The sequence below is a fragment of the Equus caballus genome, chromosome 16 (assembly GCF_041296265.1).
Source record: "Equus caballus isolate H_3958 breed thoroughbred chromosome 16, TB-T2T, whole genome shotgun sequence".
NCBI classification, from domain to species: domain Eukaryota; kingdom Metazoa; phylum Chordata; class Mammalia; order Perissodactyla; family Equidae; genus Equus; species Equus caballus.
Genome location: NC_091699.1, coordinates 80,672,388 through 80,694,926, shown reverse-complemented (window position 1 = coordinate 80,694,926; position 22,539 = coordinate 80,672,388). Strand labels below are relative to the sequence as shown.

Sequence of the window (22,539 nt, the reverse complement as noted above, 5' to 3'; positions counted from 1 at the left end):
GCGCCCAGGATTCGAACCAACGAAACACTGGGCCGCCTGCCGCAGAGCACGCGAACTTAACCACTCAGCCATGGGGCCAGCCCCAGTATTTTCTTATCCTTAGAACTTTAACCACACTCGTGCATTAGAAACTTTATTCTTAGTTTGCTGGCTAATTGTGTATCTGACCATTTGCTTTTCTTTAAATATAACTTTCAGTGTTCAAGAATTCTTTGTTCGCAAATCCAATGCAAAGAAAGGTATGCTTGCCAGTACACATCTTGTATTGAAAGAACCAGGTGGTTCTAAATACGAAGCTGCCAAGAAGTGGAATTTACCAGCAGTCACTATAGCTTGGCTCTTGGAGACTGCTAGAATGGGAAAGAGAGCAAATGAAAGCCATTTTCTGATTGAAAATTCACCTAAAGAAGGTTAATATTTTTATTTTGTTCTTTTATATATATGTTTACAATTTGATGGTTTCTGGGATGTGACTGTGCCAAAGCTTGTTTTTAGGAGAGGTCATTGATTTCTGCTTTTCACATTGGGTACAGCGAGCCAGGATTGGGCATTCATTATCGGGTGGCAAAATAAATGTGTGTTCATAGCACAAATGTTTAATTTATATCTGTCCTATCAACCCTGGCACTATCTGCAAGCTAGAGGATACAAAATAATTTGGGGACATTCTAAGGTCTCAGTGTTCAAGTCTAAAGATGTGAGCTGGGATCCCATTTACTGTTCCTTCTGTGGCCCGCACTGACACACCATGTAATGAATGTGCTGTCTCATCTTTGGACTTGTGCAGGTTTTCTCTAGCCCACCTCATGCTTGCCTGTTGCTCCTCCTCATCTTTCACTTCTTGGCTTGGATGTCACTTCCCCTAGGAAGCCATTCTTGCCTCACCAATTGTGGCCCTTGTCTTGCCGTAACACCCCGTATTCTGCTTTTTATAGCTCTTACCCAGTGTTAGAATTCTGGTCTACTTTCATGTCTCCCTGCTCAACCATAAGCTCTGAAAAGGCAAGGTGTATGCCTGTCTTATGCATTATATGTTTCCATTGTGCAGCATTGGGCCTAGCATGGAGTAGCCATCTAATAAATGTTTTTGTTAAAGGTTGGAAAAAGGTGGGAGGCAGGGGTGGGAGGACACAGTAGCCCTGCTTGTAAGATGGTGGCATCTCTGGGCAAACTTGAGGGACCAGTGAGCAGCTTGGGAACATCTCTCAGAGCCGTCGCTTACCCACACTGGAAGTCCTGCAGCTGAGGCAAGCTGATGTTTAGGTCATGTTAAAGTTTCTTTGAGGACTTTCCCAAAACTGGACTGTAGTTGTTAACTCTGAGAATATAATTGGAATTTTCTCTTTATTCTGCCGTTAACTAAGATGACATTTATTTATATAATTTTTGGCAAATTGTAAGGTTTATTGAGAATACTTCAAGGCACAAGAAGCGAAACAAGAAATTAATTTCGTTAATCATTGTCTCAGTTGATGTGCTTGTCTCACTCAACGTGTGTTTAATATGCCATCTGGTGTTTCTTAGAAAGTACTTATATAACCGTGTGGTTTCAAGTGTACCTGAGAATTCACGTGAAAACTAACAATAAGATGTAAAAACATCACTTCTTGTGTGCCTCTTTAGAGACAAAAGATGACATTAGTGGCTCACGTTTGCTTCCTTTTATTTTAAATCTCTAGAACAAAGTTTGGAAACTGAAATAGTAAATGGGGTGAATCTAAATCCAGATACTCCAGAGCAGCCTGCCACACACGTGGACACGCACAGGAAAACAGCCGTTACCCCCTTAGATATGAACCGCTTCCAGAGTAAGGCGTTCCATGCTGTGATCTCCCAGCACACTGGGCAGCACTCAGTTTCCCCAGCAGTGGGCCAGCCGCTCCAGAAGGAGCCCTCTTTACACCTGGACACGCCATCAAAATTTCTGTCCAAGGACAAACTCTTCAAGCCTTCTTTTGATGTCAAGGTAGGTTTATAGAAAATGGTCCCAGAGTTAACAATTTTATAGTTCATAATGAAGTTAGAGCACCAAATTCTGCATCACCTCTAAAGTTTGCAGTAGTAAATTTTCCAGAGACATTGACAAGTGAATTCATATTATTGAGTCCTCGTATATACCCTGGGTTGAGGTAACAGCTAAAGATCTATATGGTGTGAAGTCAGGACATCTGGGTTCCGGTCCTAGGTCTGCCATGAATGGTATGACTCTAGACAGATCATTGGGCATAAGTGAGCATCAGTTCCTTCTAACGCACAGATTTATCATAAGGATCAAATGAAATGATGTAATGAAATAATTTTATAAACTATAAAATAATATAAACACATTGCTAGTTATGTTTGATTCTAGGAGTACACCCAGTGCTTGCTTTCTGAAAATGTCTCTGTTATCACCTACTTTTCAATCATTTCCCTTAAAAAGATGAGTTAAGTGTATACCTTTCTTTGATCTCCTGAGCACTGGAGTATGGCTCTCTTTCTGAAAACTTCACTCACAAATCAAGGGCTAATTTAACCTTCTTAGATGGTTTCCTTTTATTTCCTGAAGATGCTTTCTCTCCTTTAGGAGCTTTTGGCCTTTCAAGTGGCTATCCAAACCATTGTCTATGATTTCTTTATCCATGAACCTTTGTACAATTATCTGTTGAAGTTTTGCTCATAGGGTATTAAGAAGCAATATTTTAATAATTTTTACTAGTATGTTTTGGAGCACACTTATGAAGTTTACAGATTATTCATCTTCAGAAAATAAATATAAATTGATACCTGGGACAGTTTTCTTCAAGCAAAATCTTTGATCAAATCTATTCTGAAGTAACATTTTGTACTGTGATTAACACTGCCCCTCATGCCTTAAGAAACAGAGGAAAACCACTGGTTTGGGAACTGGGAGGTCTAGATCAGGCCTCTGCCTCTTAAGGCAACTCAGCTTCTTTGGGCTTCATTATTCCCATCTGTACAATCAGGGAGTGTATCTAGATGCTCTCTGCGGTCTCATAGCTCACAGGCTCTTTGAAGAGTCAGTGAAATGATTTGATTAGGCCAGAAAATAGTGGAAATATTTCCAGGCATTCAGAACATTCTTTATATTCTTTGCTGATGATTCTGAAATAGTCTCAGTGAAGGTACAGAACACATTTAAAGGTTTCGCTGTTTAGGTCATAGTTTATTTAGCAATGTTTTTCTCTGTTTTTTTTTCCTGGTACATAACATAGTACTTCGTCTTATAATCAGTGGTTCTTCAAATTGACGTAATATGGTGTATTGAATTTTTTACTCTGAAAACAGGAAGGGCCCGTGGAATAATCTCAAAATTGAACATCTATTAGGTCTTGCAATAAAAAACACACCTCTTATTTAAACTTCATTTTTAATTGACACACATCAGAAAAGTACAATAAATGTGCTGCTAAAGGAAATATCATTGTTAGCAGTTGGGAATCCACTGCACGTGTTCAGAAAGAGATCGTTGCCAGTGCCGTGGAACCTTCTTGTGCCCCTGCCCCGTCACTCCTTCCTCTTTCCTCCCCAGAGGTATCACTCCTGACTTCTGACACTATAGCTTGGTTATGCTTGTTTTTGACTTTTAAATAGGTGGAATTGTAGTGTTTATTCTTTTGATTCTGTCCCTTTTTCTGTTCAACTACCATTTGAAAGATTTATCTATGTTGCTACCTCTGATTTTATTACTGTGCAGTATTCCATTATATGGATATACCACAATTTACATATCCTGTCTACTGTTGATGGGCATTTACCTAGTTACAAATTTTTGTTCCTACAAATAATGCAACTGTGAACATTCTTGTGCATGTCTTTTGGAATGTGTGGGCATGCATTTCTTTTTGGTATATAACTAGCAGTGAGGTTGCTGGGTCGTATTTCAACTTTAGTAGAGACCAGCAAACTGTCCAAGTGGTTGTACCAGTTCATACTCCCACCAGTAGTGTATTGAGCACCCAGTGTTCCCCATCCTTGCCAACAGGGTATTGTCAGTTTTGTGTTTTTTGCTTTTTGGGGTTTTTTTGAGGAAGCTCAGCCTTGAGCTAACATATGCCAATCCTCTTTTTTTGCTGAGGAAGACTGGCCCTGAGCTAACATCTGCCAATCCTCCTCTTTTTGCTGAGGAAGACTGGCCCTGAGCTAACATCCGTGCCCATCTTTCTCTACTTTATTTGTGGGACGCCTGCCATAGCATGGCTTGTTGAGCGGTGCCGTGTCCGCACCCGGGATCCAAACTGGTGGACCCTGGGCCACCAAAGCAGAACATGTGCACTTAACTGCTGGGCCACCGGGCCGGCCCCAGTTTTGTGTTTTTAACTTTATACTTGGAAATAATTTCTCACAAAAAGTTGCAAAATAATAATAGTACAAGGAATACTCAGATACCCTTTACTCAAATATATAGAGTTTTCATTCATTTCCAGATGGAAGGACTTTGTTTCATTTTTAATTTGTAGGTTTATTGCATTGTGATCAGAGTGTTGTTTGTAATATTTCTACTTTACAGAACTTACTGATCATTTCTTTGTACCCTGATATATATATCGTCGGTTTTTGAGAACATTCCTTAAAGAAGAAGATATATTCTCCATCAGGTTGTTGTGTTAGAGAGAGAGATGTATACACACACACACACGTACACACACAAGATCTAACTTACTGATTATGTTGTTTAGATTTCTTATGCCCTTTCCTATTTTTTTGTTCACTGAACCTGTCTCGTACTAAGTGATATCTTCAAGTTTCCTAATATTGATCAGTTTCTGTTTCTCCTTGTATCTCAAGTGTTTTTTGTTTTAAATAGATAATGGCTGTGTTAAGTACTGCATAGATATTCATGTCTCTTATTTAAGTTGGAATGTGTCTGTTGTCTCATTTAATGCTTTTTGGCTTGAAATCTGCTTGCGTATCAGGATTTCAATCCCTACTCTCCTCTTATTTTTATTTGCCTCATAAATCTGTGCATTCCTTTGTTTTTAGCCTTTTTGGATTACTACGTTTTAAGTATTTCTCCCCTATATAGCATAGAGTTGAATTTTGTTTTATGAACCATTTTGAAGATTTTTCTTTCAATTAGACAGGCTAAGCCCATTCACGTTTAATATGACTTAAATTTGATCTCAGTTCTGCCATATATTGTGTTGTCATTACTTTGTGGTTACGTTATATACGTGTATATTACGTGTTTCTTCACTAATTGTATCCTCTTTGTTTCTTTTTTCATTATGGTATTTAGGAAGGGGTTTGTTGATTTGTTTTATCATCATGGTCACCTTTATATTAATATTTCTTGTAATGCCCTTAATCCCCCTTCTTCTTACTTAACCAGTTTTAAATTGTTTTCACTCTTACTTATTGCTTCCACTACAGTCGATGATCTTATTCTGTTTCTCGTTTTTCTCCCTCCTGCTATTTTTAATTACATTTTTCTCCTTTGTCAGAAAATAAAATCTTTATATATGTACTTCAACTGTGGACCTCACCCTTGTTCTAGTCCTAACTTGGCAGTCACATCTATGAAATGTGCACTTCTCTGTCCTTTATGAAGCTGCCCTGTCACCTTTTGGAGGATGAAGTTCCTGTGTACACTGCACACATGGATCCCTCAGGAATGGCCCTGGCACAGTGCCTCCTGAGTCCTGTACACTCAGGACTTTTACTGAGGCCTTGAGTCTTCGACAGATTGTTTGAATGTACTATTCTTAGTTGCTCTTTTTTTTCCTTAATCTTCCTTAAAATACTGCTCCACTGCTGCCTTGCTCTGTGTGTATCGTTTTTGAAAATTCTGGTGCCGATCTGCTTATGTTGTCTTTATAAGTTAATTCTTTTTTTTTGCCTCAAGGCCATGTGGATTTTTCTTTTTTTTAAGTCTAATAATTTACAAGGGTATGTCTAGATATTGATCATTCTCAATCAGTTTTCCCTGGCACATGGTGGGGTTTTAAATGTTTAGAATTTGGATCCTTCTATAAAATTTTTGGTCTGAGAGTTTAGAAGGATGGAGCTGCCAAGCAACTGAGTTGACTAGAACGGATTGGGATTGGGGCTTAAAGATCAAGAGTTCACGTTCTGGACCCATAAAGTTTGAGATGCTTGTTAGATATCCAAGTTGTGTTGTCAGATAGGCAGTTACACGTAAAGCCTGAAGTTAGGGGAATGGTCTAGGCTAGGGAAAGAAATTTGGGTTCTGAGTTTATGGGTGATATTTAAAGCTACCTGAGAATAGATGCCGAGAGAACAGAAGAAGAAATCCAAGGAACACCCTGAGGGGCTTGAGTTCAGAGGAGGAATCAGCAAAGGAGACTGAGAAGGAGCCACCAGTGAGGGAAGAGAAAGCCTAGAGAGTGTCTTGGAGGCCAAGCAAGAAAGTATTTGAGGAAGGAGTGGTTAACTCTGTCAGATGCCGCTGAAAGATCAAGAAAGGTGAGAACAGAAAATTGACCCCTGGATTTATGCTTATGGAGGTCACTGGTGATCTTCACAGTAAGGGTTTTGATGACATGGTGGAGGTGGAAGCCATTGTGGGTTCATATGGGAATGTGAGAATTGGAGACATTGAATATAAACAATGCATTTGAGGAATCTTACTATAAAGGGAAACCAAGAAATGGCGTAGTAGCTGTAACACAAAGCAGAGTCAAAAGAAGATTGTTTTGTTTTTTAAGATGGAGGAAATAACTATGCCAGTGTGACTGATCAGTAGAGATCCAACTGATAATATAGACGAGAGGGGAGAACTGAAGCTGTGCCTTTGAGTTGGTGAGAGCGGTTGGGATCTAATGCTCAAGTAGAGGAAAGTACCAGAAGGGAAGCAGTGTTCATGGCACAGGTGCTGAAGATGGGGAGATGCGGTATGGGAGCTTCTGATTTCTTTTGTTTGTGAAGAATTCTTTTAAATGCTGTGGAGAAATAAGAAATTTAAAAAAAAAAAAAAAAAACCTTTAGCAAATAGAAAGCCTTACCATATTCTTGCAAAAAAGATAAAACATTGCAAAGATCTATAAAGGTAACATCCTATTAAAAATGCAAACAGAAATAGAATAAAAAATCTGAGAGGAATAATTGGGTAAGCACTAGCCCTATTAGTTACTAAAACATCTTTTGCAGTCATTGAAGCAGTGTGTTATTGTCACATGGATAATCAAATCAATGCATGAGATTATGCCCCACAGATAGGAGAATGTATTAATGATAAAAATGGCATTCAAATCAAACCACTGACTAGCCATCTCAGAAAACAGATGGGATGAAACCTCACCTTATGTCGGAATAAATTTCAGAGGATCAGATACTTAAACACAAGAAGTAAAGGCATAAAAATTCTGGAACAGGCCATGAAAGAGTTTGTTTTTAAATAATCCCAGTGTGAGGAAAGCCTTTCTAACTATAACATAATACCCCAAACGAAATAAAAGATTCATATAAATTTGACAGCATTAAAAGTTCTCCACATTCAACTATGCAGATTTTATAAATGTGCAATAAAAATGTTTGTTTTAAAAAATATTCTCCATGACAAAAATTTAACAAATGACTATTTGAGAATATGTGTAAATCTCAGTGGACATATATACATATAAATTTATATAATTATATTCATGCAAGTGAAGATAAAAAAAGACTAATGACCCACTGGAAAAATGGGCAAAGGATAGGAAGAGATAGCTGTCACAAAAAAGCAAATAGAAATATTATACTGCATAAAGATGTTTAATCTCATTGAGTATAAGACGATGGAAAATTAAAGCATACAGATAAATTTTTTTTAACTTATCAGATTGGCAACAAAGAAAAATGTGATACCCGCTGTGCTGTCAAGCATGTTGGGAAACACACACTAATGCATGAGGATGTCAGCGTTGGTACACACATTTTGCTTAAATGGTCCCATTACTCTTGGATGTACAAAATGGTGTATGTACAAGGTTATTCGTTGCATCATTATGCCGGCCAGAGATTGTTAATCTAAATACTCAGTTGAACACTGGTTAGATGCTTTCTGCTGTGTATGTGGAATACTATGCAGGTGGGAAAGAGAATGAGCAAGCGCCCAGACAACAGTGACCTCCTCTCGTGAGGGAAGTGTGAGTGGCTTGGGACGGGAATGTATTTTGTACTTTTGAAGATTTTTCACAGTTCTCAGCTCTGTCTGACTTTTTAACCTTCCTTAGTTCCCATCTTGTTTATATCCATCCTTGCTTACTTGTTTTCTTCTGTGTTTTTGTTTGCTTGTTTTGTTTTTTGGTGTCCTTTATTTTTACTGCAACTGCAACTCTAAGATTCTAAGGGTCAATGTGGTAAGCGTCTTTGAAAATGGAAGCTTGGTAGTCTCTCTGAACCAATTTGCTGGACATTATGAATTTTTTTTCCTTCATTGTGTATAGACAGAGATAGTATTTTGTTGTTCTCACTGTTGTTTGGAGGGCAGCCAGAGAAGGTTAAAACTAATCCAATTAATTTTGAGGATTATCTCCCTTCTCTCCTCACCTCTCCTCCTTTTTCTGTTTCCCTATTCTATTTACCTCTCTCTTCCCTCTCTCTCTCCTCTTCCTCCTTTCTCTCTCCTTTCTTCCTCTCTCTGTCTCTTTCTCCCTCTTTCGCTCTCCCCCTCCATATATATAGGATGCACTTGCAGCCTTGGAAACTCCAAGAGGTCCCAGCCAACAGAAGAGGAAGCTGAGCACACCACTCTCAGAAGTCATTGTCAGAAACTTGAAACTTGCTTTGGCAAATAGCTCTCGAAATGCTGTTGCTCTTTCTGCCAGCCCTCAACTGAAGGATGCCCAAGCAGAGAAGGTAGACTTCGATCTCTTATTAAAAGGAAGTTTTAGATAAAACATTTCAAGCAGTAGTGATATCTGTCTCTTTTGTTTTCCAGGAACTGGAAGAAGCCTTGAAGCCACTTCACAAGGTAGTGGTGTGTGTTAGTAAAAAACTCAGTAAGAAGCAGAGTGAACTCAATGGGATCGCAGCCTCTCTAGGAGCAGATTACAGGTAGTTGGCACATCTTTCTCTTTGGTGGTAATGTGGCCTAAATTTATAGGTAAACCTAAAGCTGTTTTGAGTATCTACAAAGAAACATTTATTTTGCCTTTTAGTGTGTTGTATTATCTACAGAATCTCTCCAGTTGACATTTAATTTACCACATCCTTTTAAAATATGCTCTGCGGGCCAGCCCGGTGGCGTAGCGGTTAAGTTTGCACGTTCTGCTTCCGTGGCCTGGGGTTCACCAGTTTGGATCCCGGGTGTAGACCTATGTACTGCTTATCAAGCCATGCTGTTGCAGGCATCCCACATATAAAGTAGAGGAAGATGGGCACAGATGTTTGCTCAGGGCGAGTCTTCCTTAGCAAAAAGAGGAGGATTGGCAGCAGATGTTAGCTCAAGGCTAATCTTCCTCAAAAATAAATAAATAAGATAAAACACCCTCTACCATATGAGTTCACTCTGATGTGTTTATTTTTTAGGGTATATCCCACAAATATTTGAGAACCTTTGAATATTTTGTACCAATTATGATTCTAAGAACTTGAGATCTGTGAATAATAAGTACAGTCTAGAAGAATCCTTGTCTTCAAGGAGTTTATAGTCTAGTAATATATCTAGGTCAGAGATGAAACATATTTTTACCTTAGTGATTTTCAGATTCGAGTCCTGTGAGTAGTTCTAAGTACTGCAGCACTCCTGAATTAAAATGGTCTTTTTTGAGGATGTTTTAATTTCTATCATTTTCCCTACTTTGGAGACATAGATTATCAGCTCTTCCCTCAGCCTGACAGCCAGGCTAGAGACAAGTCTCTAGCACAAATGGCATCAGTGTCGGGGACTGAGACCCTCCGTACCCCAGCCACGCTGAGTTGACTGTCCTCCTCCCCTGTCTGCGGTGCTGGCTTTCTCGATCACTTGTATTCAGCCATTCATAGGTAGCATAATGAGTGGTCTTACAAATAGCTAACAGTTTGAGGAATATGATTAGCTTCATCTTCTCCTTTGTAAGTCTTATTTCAGTTAGCTTTCTATTTGATAAAGAAACGAGATCAGGAGAATTTAAAAGTAAGACATATGTGTGATAGTTACAGGCATCCTAGTGTTCAATGCATCTATTTTAGAAGAGTGAAACTTTCTCATAACTATGATTTGTATTGTCTGTTTTGTATACATTAGTATATAATATGATCTATTATAGTATATAACTACCTCTTATTGTATTTATATTACCGATTCCTAGTTGCTGAGCACCCAGTATGAGCCGAGCGTCATCTCATTTCATTCTCACAGTAGCCCTGTGAGGGTGTATGTATTTGTCAAAATTGAATGCTTCCCGGGATGTTCTGTTTGGATATGGACTTGATGTAAGACTTAAAAGGAACATATAGGACTTGTGTTTTTATAACATTTAAAATGCCAGTTCTCTCAGTACAAAAAACAGAATATATTACTGAAATTCCAGAGTAGGATTTAACTGGTCGATCATATTAATTTAAAGCTTTCCTTATATCTATTCCTGAAATAGATTTCTCAGACTTGGCAATGGATGAGAGCAAAGAACCCTTTAAAATGTAGAGGTTACAGTATTTACGTGTTCATAGGGTAATGACTTCTCAAGTGAAGATGTCCCAGATGTCCCCTTCCATAAGCTAGCACCAGAACATCCTGAAGAGGCCATTTGATACTATCTCCCACCTCCCACCAGTGAAACATCTAGACCAGATCTGCTCAACACATCCGATGCAGCATCCCCTTTTTATTACATATATAACGTTCCCTATACTAAAATGGATTTCATAAACATAACTTGCCTACTTTTATAATTTTAAAAAATAAAAGTCAATAGGAAGCACATAACAATAGAATATATTTTTAGTATATAAATACCTGTGTCTGGCAACATGAGAAGAAATGAATATTCATATTTTTGAATACATACATAAAATCACTTCAATTGTTACAGCCACAGGGCTGAAACAGATATGGAGACTCAGATTCCATGAGCAGCATTTCTGTTGGTAATAGGACTTTACCAAGAGTTCACAATTTGGCAGTGTTCCCAATGAAGCAAAGTACATCTTCCAGCAATTACTCAATAGCTAGTTGCATGTCTGGCATATTAGTGTATATTAAAACTGCAAAAAAACCCCGTGTGTTTATATGTAAAATAGGTTCCAGACTCATCTAATTATAAGCAACTTTTTTTACCTATGTGAATTTCTGTCAGGACATTAGAAAATCGTGTAGGATATGGAATAATTGTATGTGTGACTGTTCTCCAGAATTTCTAGCAGCCCTAGGTCTTACTCACTAAGTGCTGGTAGCGCCCCCAACATACAAACACACGCTATTGTGATGACCAAACTCACCCCCACAAATTTCCAACATAGCTCCTGAAGTGAAGTAACAGTTTTGCTGAAAGCGCTGACCTAGACCGAGGGTTGTGCAGGCCACCATCTGCTTTTGTAAGTGAAGTTTTATTGGACCACAGCCATGCCTATTCGTTACCTGTCATCCATGGCTGCTTTCATCCAACAAGGCAAGAGTTGAGCAGTTGTGAAAGAGATTGTTTGCCCTGCAAAGCCTAAAATATTTATCATCTGGTCTTTTAAGAAAAATTTGGAGACCTCTCATCTGAACCATCTGTAACCATTGGCAGTCTGTCCTTGAAGGACCTCTGAGGACTAAAGCTCAGTTTCTGTATTATCGCGGTGGAGTTGACTAGTAGTAAACCTGGATGATTCAGGCAAAAATACTCCTCTCTTTTTCTGAATTATCTTGATAATTTATTTGTATCCTTTTACCTCACAAGAGACATAGAAACAATTATTAGAAAGACTAACAACTAAATTAGGGAAGGGGTTTTTTTTGTTGTTGTTGTTTGTTTGTTTGTTTTTTTAAAGATTTTATTATTTCCTTTTTCTCCCCAAAGCCCCCCGGTACATAGTTGTATATTCTTCGTTGTGGGTTCTTCTAGTTGTGGCATGTGGGACGCTGCCTCAGCGTGGTCTGATGAGCAGTGCCATGTCCGCGCCCAGGATTCGAACCAACGAAACACTGGGCCACCTGCAGCGGAGCGCGCGAACTTAACCACTCGGCCACGGGGCCAGCCCCTGTTTGTTTGTTTTTTTTATTGAGTTATTGATAGGTTACAATCTTGTGAAATTTCAGTTGTACATTATTGTTTGTCAGTCATGTTGTAGGTGCACCATTTCACCCTTTGTGCCCAACCCCCACCCCACCTTTCCCCTGGTATCCACTAAACTGTTCTTAGTCCATAATTTTAAATTCCTCATATGAGTGGAGTCATACACAGATTATCTTTCTCTCGCTGGCTTATTTCACTTAACATAATTCTCTCAAGGTCCATCCATGTTATTGCAAATGGAATGATTTTGTTCTGTTTTGCAGCTGAGTAGTATTGCATTGTATATATGTACCACATCTTCTTTATCCATTCATCTGTTGCTGGACGCTAAGGTTGCTTCCACGTCTTGGCTATTGTAAACAGTGCTGCAATAAACATTAGGGTGCATAGGACTTTTGGGATTGCTGACTTCAAGCTCTTTGGATAAATACCCAGTAGTGGGATGGCTGGATCGTATGGTAGTTCTATTTTTAATTTTTTGAGGAATCTCCATACTGTTTTCCATAGTGGCTGCACCAGTTTGCATTCCCACCAGCAGTGTATGAGGGTTGCTTTTTCTCCACAACCTCTCCAACATTTGTTACTATTAGTTTTAGATATTTTTGTCATTCTAACGGGTGTAAGGTGATATCTTAGTGTAGTTTTGATTTGCATTTCCCTGATGATCAGCGATGATGAGCATCTTTTCATGTGCCTATTGGCCATCAGTATATCTTCTTTGGAGAAATGTCTGTTCATGTCTCCAGCCCCTTTTTTGATTGGGTTGTTTGATGTTTTGTTGTTGAGTTGTGAGAGTTCTTTATATATTATGGATATTAAGCCTTTGTCAGATATATGACTTGCAAATATTTTTTCCCAGTTAGTGGGTTGTTTTTTTCTTTCAATCCTGTTTTCATTTGCCTTGAAGAAGCTCTTTAATCTGATGAAGTCCCATTTGTTTATTCTTTCTATTGTTTCCCTTCTCTGAGAAGGCATGGTGTCCGAAAAGATCCTTTTAATACTGATGTCAAAGAGTGTACTGCCTACGTTTTCTTCCAGAAGCCTTATGGTTTCAGGTCTCACCTTTAGGTCTTTAATCCATTTTGAGTTTATTTTGGTGAATGGTGAAAAAGAATGGTCAATTTTCATTCTTTTACATATGGCTTTCCAGTTTTCCCAGCACCATTTGTTGAAAAGACTTTCTTTTCTCCATTGTATGCCTTCAGCTCCTTTGTCAAAGATAAGCTGTCCATAGATATGTGGTTTTATTTCTGGGCTTTCAATTCTGTTCCATTGATCTGTGCACTTGTTTTTGTACCAGTACCATGCTGTTTTGATTACTGTAGCTTTGTAGTATGTTTTGAAGTCAGGGATTGTGATGCCTCCCGTTTTGTTCTTTTTTCTCAGGATTGCTTTAGAAATTCGGGGTTTTTGTTGCCCCATATGAATTTTAGGATTCTTTGTTCCAATTCTGTAAAGAATGTCATTGGGATTCTGATTGGGATGGCGTTGAATCTGTAGATTGCTTTAGGTAGAACGGACATTTTAACTATGTTTATTCTTCCAATCCATGTACATGGAATGTCTTTCCATCTCCTTATGTCGTCATCCAATTCTCTCAGAAAGGCCTTGTAATTTTCATTATATAGGTCCTTCACTTCCTTAGTTAAATTTACCCCAAGGTATTTTATTCTTTTTGTTGCGATTGTGAATGGTATTGTATTCTTGAGTTCTTTTTCTGTTGGTTCATTACTGGAGTATAGAAATGCTACTGATTTATGCAAATTGATTTTATACCCTGCAACTTTGCTGTAGTTGTTGATTACTTCTAACAGTTTTCCAATGGATTCTTTGGGGTTTTCTATATATAAGATCATGTCGTCTGCAAACAGCGAGAGTTTCACTTCTTCCCTCCCTATTTGGATTCCTTTTATTCCTTTTTCTTGCCTGATTGCTCTGGCCAGGACCTCCAGTACTATGTTAAATAAGAGTGGTGATAGAGGGCATCCTTGTCTCGTTCCTGTTTTCAGGGGGATGGCGTTCAGTTTTTACCCATTGAGTATGATGTTGGCTATGGGTTTGTCGTATATGGCCTTTATTATGTTGAGGTAGTTTCCTTCTATGCCCATTTTGTTCAGAGTTTTTATCATAAATGGCTGTTGGATCTTGTCAAATGCCTTCTCTGCATCTATTGAGATGATCATGTGGTTTTTATTCCTCAGTTTGTTGATGTGGTGTATCACGTTGATTGATTTGCGGATGTTGAACCATCCCTGTGTCCCTGGTATGAATCCCACCTGATCCTGATGTATGATTCTTTTGATGAATTGCTGAATTCTGGTTGCCAAAATTTTGTTTAGAATTTTTGCATCTATGTTCATCAGTGATATTGGCCTGTAGTTCTCTTTTTCCGTGGTGAGGGAAGGGGTTTTTTACTGTTATTTTTAAGGGTACATGGGGAGTAGGAAATAGAGTTGTTTATAGTATAATTTAGGAGGCAATATTCCATCTTAATTTGTTTAGTTTACCTATTTAAAAAGTTCGGAGATATTTCTTATTTAGGAGAGGGAAAGTATGTTAAGTATCCATAAAGAGAAACCTCTGTTTATTTTGGTGATTTAATTAGAAGTGTAATTTTTACTTCTTCTTTTGTGTTTACTTGATCCCTTGAAGGTTGATGTATTTCACATTTTTTAGCTGATTTTCCTAGGTCAGGAGAGTATTAAATGGGAAGAATCAGGAGGTCATAGCATAATGTAATGGTTAAGAGAGTGAGTTTTGAAGTCAAAATTGGCTCTACCAGGGCCAGCCCGGTGGTGTAGTGGTTAAGTTGGCACTCCCCTTCGGCAGCCGGGGGATCGCCGCTTCGGATCTCGGGCGCAGACCTACGCACCACTTACCAGGCCATGCTGTGGCAAGTGTCCCACATATAAAGTAGAGGAAGATGGGCACAGGTGTTAGCTCAGGGCCAGTCTTCCTCAAAACAAAATAAAAAACTGGCTCTACCACTTACTGAGTATCCTTGAACATGTTACTTAACCATGTCCTTCAGTTTTCTTCTCTGTAAAATGGATATAATGATGCCAGTGTCTTAGGATTGATGTGAGGAATGGATGAGATCATGGTATGTAAAGTACACAGTCTACTCTGAGGCATAGAGCAGTGTACGGTGAAGAGTGGCTGCCGGCAGCGGAGGGCAGACTGGATGCTTTAGCATTTTATTGCTTTGAAAATACCTTTATTATTATTAGAAAGTGATACATTATAAAAGAAACTTTGCACAGTTCAGAAAAGTGTAAAGAAGGAAGTGATATTTTAAAGAATACCATTCCACATATCTCTCTGCATTTATGTACCTAGCAATATATGTATAAAATTTGACAAAAAATGTGGAGTGGAGCCTATCATTTGATATTTTTGCTTATTCTAGTTCTTGAAAGTTTAGTGAAGGTCAGAAATATTCTATTCATAGAGAGTAGTGATCATCTTAAACTAATGTAGATATTTCTCTTAGTTATTTTTTTTTTTGTATTTGGTTGGTTCAGGTGGAGTTTCGATGAAACAGTGACTCATTTCATCTATCAGGGGCGACCAAATGACACTAATCGAGAGTATAAATCTGTAAAAGAAAGAGGAGTACACATTGTTTCAGAGCACTGGCTTTTAGAAGTAAGTGGTACTTTTTCTCGTCACCTCTCTGTTAAGTGAAAACGTATACAGACATTATTTCAAGGCACTGATCAGTTTCTGTATATGTAAACAAGTTGATAAACTTAACCTCACATTTCATTTCTTTGGCATCAAAAACGTAAGATCTTTATTACTTAAATACTTAACAAGTCTGTAATGGGTACTCTTTCTGATTCTCTGATTCTTTTCACTAATTAAAAATGATATGAAAGAAAATCTTATAATAATTTTAGGAGCATTAATTTAGCACACCAATGCAGTTTAGAACTGTTTCTTTTCTCTTTTATTTCTGGTTATTCCCTTGAGTGTGATTGATACTTGACAAAAGCATAGAAATAGAATTAGATTTTATACTTTAGTGGACATTAAAAAGTGAGGACAATTTGTCATTTGTATGATGGAATTTTTAAGTGTCAACTACTTTTCAAAACTTCAGTTTTGTACACTTTTGCCATCTTAACATAAGGTATTGGTTGTCCTTCTTCCTACTTAATGTCATTTATTCACTAAGATTCTTTTCAGTCCTGTTTTAAAGTACATTATTGTATTGCAGTGTGCCCAGGAGTATAAACATCTTCCTGAATCTCTTTATCCACATACTTATAATCCCAAAATGAGCTTGGATATCAGTGCAGTGCAAGATGACAGACTCTGTAACAGTCGGCTACTCTCAGCTGGTTCTACAATAAAGGATGATGAGGTAGATAATATGGATAATATATTTACTCCCTCCTTCAGCTGAATGTATATATATTGCTGTGAAACCTTATACAATGGCTTGGTTTGAGAAATTGTGATTTTTCTTCTTCAACAGCCAGATCATTTGCCTATAGAAGAAAATGATATAGACAATATGACCACCAGTGATAAAGAATCAGCAACAGCAAATGGAAATGGAAGGAATGACTCTAAAGGAGGTAAAGTGTTTTAAATTATCAAAAAAAAGTTTATAAATATATATCTTTCATACAGAATGCTTTCTTTGCATCAGATGGAAAAATAATTTTCTAGGTTGCTAAATACAAGGGAAGCGTATATTTAACAATTGAATTGAGGTTGCAGGCCAATCAGTAAGTAATAATTTGCAAAGCCTTAAGTGTGAAACTTGTGAAATTTGTGGGCCTAGGTATTTTACAGTTAGTGTGGTACAGCCCTATTCTATTAAAGGTAGGTAGAGTTAGTGAATTTTTAAAAATTCTTTGGTTCAAATCTTTTCAGTGATTTTCAAAAAGTTTTATTATATGTGCAATATGTTTTCACATAGTTTTAAAGGTACAGAAAAAGGTATGAAGAGTTTCTCCCATCCTTCTAGTGTTATTAGTTTCTTATGTATCCTTCTAGAACTGTCTTATGCATATGTAATCAAAAGATGTTCTCTCCTTCCTTGCTTTTTAAAAAATAAATAAATGGTGGACTACTATATATATATATGCTGTTTTATACTTTGATCTTGATCTTTTTGTTTAGTAGTTCAACTCTTGGAGTGTTTCATCTTGGTACATAAGGAGCTTCTTCAGTTTTTTTTCCTTTTTTTGGCAACTGTATAGTATTTATTGTATGAATGGCCCACTTTATTTAGCCAGTCCCTTGTTGATGGCCATCCAGGTTATTTCTGATTTCTTGCTAATATAAAGAGTGCTGCAATGAATAGCTTTATAGGTATCCTCTTTTTAAGGGATTAATATTTTCTATTTTCCTTACTCATCCTGCCCCACCAGAGCTTTTTCTGTGACTTACCTATTTAGTTAGTCTAGTCTGTTCATTCCAAAAGTGTTATTTAGTACCTACTTCAATGTTAGTCCACAAGGAAGCCAAAGATAAATATATTGTGGTTGTGTTTTCAAGGACTGCAGGGGAAAATCACACACATAGCTGACTGTGATGCACCTCAGAGTGTAGTACGTAACGTGAGAGAGGGTCAGAGGCAGGCAGGGAGCCCTCCGAAAGGATAAGCCCTGCAGGTTCCAGAGTGTCTTCGAAGAGCTTCCTGAGTATTTCACATGCAGTCCTCGGGTGAGGGCTGCCGTTACGTTCCACAATGTTCATGGTCTTCATACATTACTGTGGCCTATAGTGAGTATTCAGTACACGTCAAGTTAATGCATTTGTCTTCAACCAAATCTAGACAAAGTAGTTAATAAGATGTGATAAAAAGGAGAAACTTAACCTTGATTGATGTGTTTGCGTTTGTTTCAAGCTCTGACACAGACCTTGGAGATGAGAGAGAACTTCCAGAAGCAGCTGCAGGAGATAATGTCTGCAACATCAATAGTGAAACCGCAAGTGCAGAGGACTTCTCTTTCCAGAAGTGGTTGTAACAGCGCTTCTTCAACCCCTGACAGCACTCGCTCTGCCCGCAGTGGACGAAGTAGAGTCCTGGAGGCCCTGAGGTGCGCACCTGTCGCTGATGGCAGGAGGGTGTGACTAGAGCACTGGAGAGAAAGCTCCTTATTTAGCTTCCCGCTGACTCAGTTCCATGAGTTGAGCCTAATTTTTATTTATTTATTTTTTAATCGGTAAAGCAGAAGTTTAGAATATCAACACCAATGAAAGGATTATACTGCTGGGCCTTATTTAGCCCAAACTATATGTATTATATTCAGATATTACCTGTTGGTTGTGGCCCTTTGCCTACTTAGGTTTTCCTCTTTCCTGCCCTTGTTCCAAGCAGTTCTAGACTTCTTACGTGGGGGCAGGAGGCAGACACAGAGGTTTGTTTCCTACCAAGCAACTGCTTCATGGTGAGGTGTGATTAATACTTTCTCTCACCTCCGCTGAGAAGGAGATGATTTGAAGATCCAGTTTGCCTCATTTGCTAACTGTATATTTCATGGGGCTAATTCCTTATCTGAGTACTGAGTAAAAGTGTCTTTTTGTTTAATACACTTCAGATCATAGTTTATCATTATAGAGAGCCTAAATCTTTCACCAAGTCAGAGTAAATAAATACATTCTGAGAATAAAAGCCTGTCTTCCTTGTATCTGAGGCAAATGAACTCTTTGGGGGCACCATCAGCTTTGGTCAATTATTTTTACTAAGATTCCATATATATATGTTTATATTTGTGTATATTGATGTGTATATTTATTTTTATATATATATTAAAAGATTGAATATATTCATTGAAGGAAAATTCTATTTACTCTCCAGTGCAATTGTCATGATTACACCATAAAACGCGCTTTACTCTAGTTCAGTATAAGGCTGGTCTACCTTAGTCTCTCGGAGGTTTGGTTACCAAGGGCCAAAAGGACTTTCTTTTAAGGCAGCCTTTTCTGTATGCTTCGCATGTAATTCTTGTTCTTATTATTTCAAGTGATAAAAATACAACTACTGGTAAGCAAAGTAGCCAGTTTTCTGAACATTATCATGTTTCCCTGGGCCTATATAATTAAGAGAAATCTGGTTTTTAAATGCAGCAATCATTTCAGATTTTTTTCTTTTAATTTCTTGACAGTAAATTTTGCCCCTGAAGTTTTAAATATGTGGACATTCAGTCAAAATATGTGTTTTATTTTCTACCTAGAACAGATAAGTTTCTGATAGAAACATCTTAAAAAGAAAAAAATTCCCATAGTTAATTTATTCAGTAAATTTTTTTTTTTTTTTTTTTTGGAGGAAGATTAGCCCTCAGCTAACTACTGCCAGTCCTCCTCTTTTTTGCTGAGGAAGCCTGGCCCTGAGCTAACATCTGTGCCCATCTTCCTCTACTTTATATGTGGGATGCCTCCCACAGCATGGCGTGCCAAGCGGTGCCATGTCCGCACTCGGGATCTGAACCAGCGAATCCCGGGCCGCCGAGAAGCGGACCGTGCAAACTTAACCGCTGTGCCACCGGGCCAGTCCCTCAGTAAATATTTTTGAGTGCTTATTGTGTGCTAGATGGTGGGCATATAAAAGTGAACCACAAATTTACAGTCTAACTTACAAGTGTGGATTTTGTTACTGCTACCTGTTTATTAAAATTGTCGCTTTTATTTCTTAGGCAGTCTCGTCAGACAGTACCTGATGTCAACACAGAGCCCTCCCAAAATGAACAGATCATTTGGGATGACCCTACAGCCAGGGAGGAGAGAGCAAGGCTTGCCAGCAATCTGCAGTGGCCCAGTTGTCCCACACAATACTCTGAGCCTCAGGTTGACATTAAAAAAGTGGAGGATTCTCCTTTCCAGGAGCCTTTACATGACTCAGAAATTGCTGAACAGGGTAATGAGAAAGAAATGTATTTGTTTGTTTGTATTAAGTACATGTTTACCTCTTAAAAATAAGCATAAAGCACATTGTGGTTCTCTGAAGTGTGCGTGCAAATAAAACTTACTAGATATTTCTGATTTTGGTTTAAACTTAAGAGTCAGAAAAATAATTATAAATTGAGGTAATTTATCAGTAAAGTGAAAAATATTTTGATTCTTAAATTTGGAAACTTAGGATTAGTTTTTTGTTTTCCAGACATGGTTGTCACCATTGTGCTTTCTTTCATTCTAGGGCTTTTTGTATCTGTGTAGTTAATGCTTGGTTTTTCTCCTAATCTTGTTTTCCTTTAAGTCGTCTTCTGAATTCCGCCCAGCACATACTTACATTTGTTCTTTGGATTTGCGTGGGTTCCTTTCTGAATTCCTCTATTTTTTTCTTCCTTGGGCTTTACCTTGAAAACAGAATGCTTCCTGCCTCTCATCTTTGGTCATCTTTCCCCCTTTGTCTTTCACATCACATAATTATTTCTCTATACTAGGTATATAGATTTGTCTCTGCGTCTGGTTTTCTCCAAGTGTAGAATTGCCTTTGTTTTACAAACTTGGGTTACATTTTACTGATCAAAGGTTGGTATTTAAAGAAAGGGTTGGGAGAAGCCGACAGATAACACCATTTGCCCTTTTAAAGCTAATTAATTGCATTTATTTATAAGCTCTAGAAATAGGCTACTTCTTTTGCATGTACTTTTTACCTTCCAGAATTTGTGTTTAATTTTATCTTGGCTAAGACACATGAGAATATTTCCCAGACTTTGTTCTTAGTCGTACATGGATAGCATCACATTGCAGCATTTTATTTTCCTCAGCTCTCTGTGGTCCTGGAAACATATGTGTGCCTGAAGCCCCAAAGCACTCGACCTGTGATGAACTGGAAACTCCAATAAAAGACAGCCACCTGATCCCTACGCCTCAAGCCCCCAGTATTGCCTTCCCCCTGGCCAACCCGCCTGTGGCCCCACACCCTAAAGCACAGGTTTGTTTATCCTGAGTATGGTGATGTGGCTTTTGGATATTGCTGCTCTGCTGTATTCAGAATTTGTTGATATCAATAGCAAGGATTCATCTAATATTGAAAACTGCATTTCTTTGCATTGTATTATTATTTCTATATTTGATAACTCAGAAGACTAAGTAAAATATCACTATAAAAGAACCATATGCCAGATAACTTTCCTACTGTTAATTTTTTCTGAAATAAAACTCTTCCATTCCAGATTATAACGATAGAAGAGACCCATGAAGACTTAAAAAAACAGTACATATTTCAGTTGTCATCTCTGAATCCTCAAGAACGTATTGATTACTGTCATCTGATTGAAAAACTAGGTACAAGTATTTTACTTAAGTCAAAAATGTGCTCTATAGTAACCTTATTTGGAAGTCAAATGTAGTTGATATTTATATCATTTGTAAGATGTAGAAATTGAGATTTAAAAGAAGGGTAATTAGTCCAGGGCTGTACATTGAGTCAGCATTAAAACTTTGATTTTATAAACTTCTAATCTAAATCTAAACTCACTGGGTCATAGGATTTAAAGATTTAAATTGAAACAAACCATTAAGGTTTAAGAAATCTCTTGTGCTGCTTTGGACAAATCTTGGACAAAAATCAATGAAATTATACACTTACAAGATAAATAAAGCTACATTTTTGTGAAGTTGAAGGTATGGTAATATCCAGAGAGAAGCTCTGTCTTATGTAACATTCTTATTCCACTAGTTGTCAGGCTGTCTGTCTGACGTCATTCTCAAAACTTCATACTAGAAAGGTAACCTGTCCAGTAGACAACAACATGAGTCACATATGTAATTTTAAGCTTTTGAGTAGCCACATTTTAAAAAGTAAGAAGAAACAGGTGAAGTTAATTTTAAACATATAACCTAGTGTGTGCAAAATATTATCAACATGTAATCAATATAAAATATCAGTGAGATATTTTCCTTTTTTTTTTCTTACTAAGTCTTTGAAATCTGGAATATATTTTACACTTACGGCACATCTCAGTTTGAACTGGCTGTGCTTCAGGCGTTTGAGAGCCACGTGTGGTTAGTGGCTACTATATTGGACAGAGCAGCTCTATAGAGTTAGGAAAATGATAGGAAGAGAACTTAAGCTGACAGCTTGACATAGAGAAAACATTAAGAAATAATGGTTGTTTTAACAGTGGCTCTGAGTCATCAAGAAAAGATTAAATGTTATTTAGTGCTATCCCTTTAAGAATTCAGAGAACTACAATATATGTTTTTTAGAGATTTCTGTCAAATACAGTTGTACACGTGAGATGCTGTTTCTTGGAAACTTTCCTCATGTGGAACACTTTGTTTCCCAGGCACCTAATAGATTAGGCAGTGTTATAAGTCAGCATCGCTAAACTTTACCTAGAACTCACCAAAATGGAACACTCCAAGGCTCTGTCTCCTATAGATTGTTCCATGTCTGCAAACTGTGGGCAAGAATAGTAGCAACTAGCAGAGA

The 22,539-nt window shown here is 37.8% G+C and overlaps 1 protein-coding gene across 6 annotated transcripts in view; it reads left to right on the top strand.

Moving 5' to 3' along the window:
- TOPBP1 (DNA topoisomerase II binding protein 1) overlaps nucleotides 1–22,539 on the top strand; it is a 59,791-nt gene that overhangs the window by 25,150 nt on the left and 12,102 nt on the right. For all 6 annotated transcript variants that reach the window (XM_070238164.1, XM_070238163.1, XM_023620946.2 and 3 more), the window contains 11 exons: nucleotides 199–410; nucleotides 1,680–1,966; nucleotides 8,626–8,799; nucleotides 8,882–8,997; nucleotides 15,665–15,788; nucleotides 16,363–16,509; nucleotides 16,624–16,726; nucleotides 18,007–18,199; nucleotides 19,796–20,016; nucleotides 20,870–21,036; nucleotides 21,278–21,389. In XM_070238164.1, coding sequence (XP_070094265.1) covers nucleotides 199–410; nucleotides 1,680–1,966; nucleotides 8,626–8,799; nucleotides 8,882–8,997; nucleotides 15,665–15,788; nucleotides 16,363–16,509; nucleotides 16,624–16,726; nucleotides 18,007–18,199; nucleotides 19,796–20,016; nucleotides 20,870–21,036; nucleotides 21,278–21,389 — 1,856 coding nt within the window. The remainder of the gene's footprint in view (nucleotides 1–198; nucleotides 411–1,679; nucleotides 1,967–8,625; nucleotides 8,800–8,881; nucleotides 8,998–15,664; nucleotides 15,789–16,362; nucleotides 16,510–16,623; nucleotides 16,727–18,006; nucleotides 18,200–19,795; nucleotides 20,017–20,869; nucleotides 21,037–21,277; nucleotides 21,390–22,539) is intronic.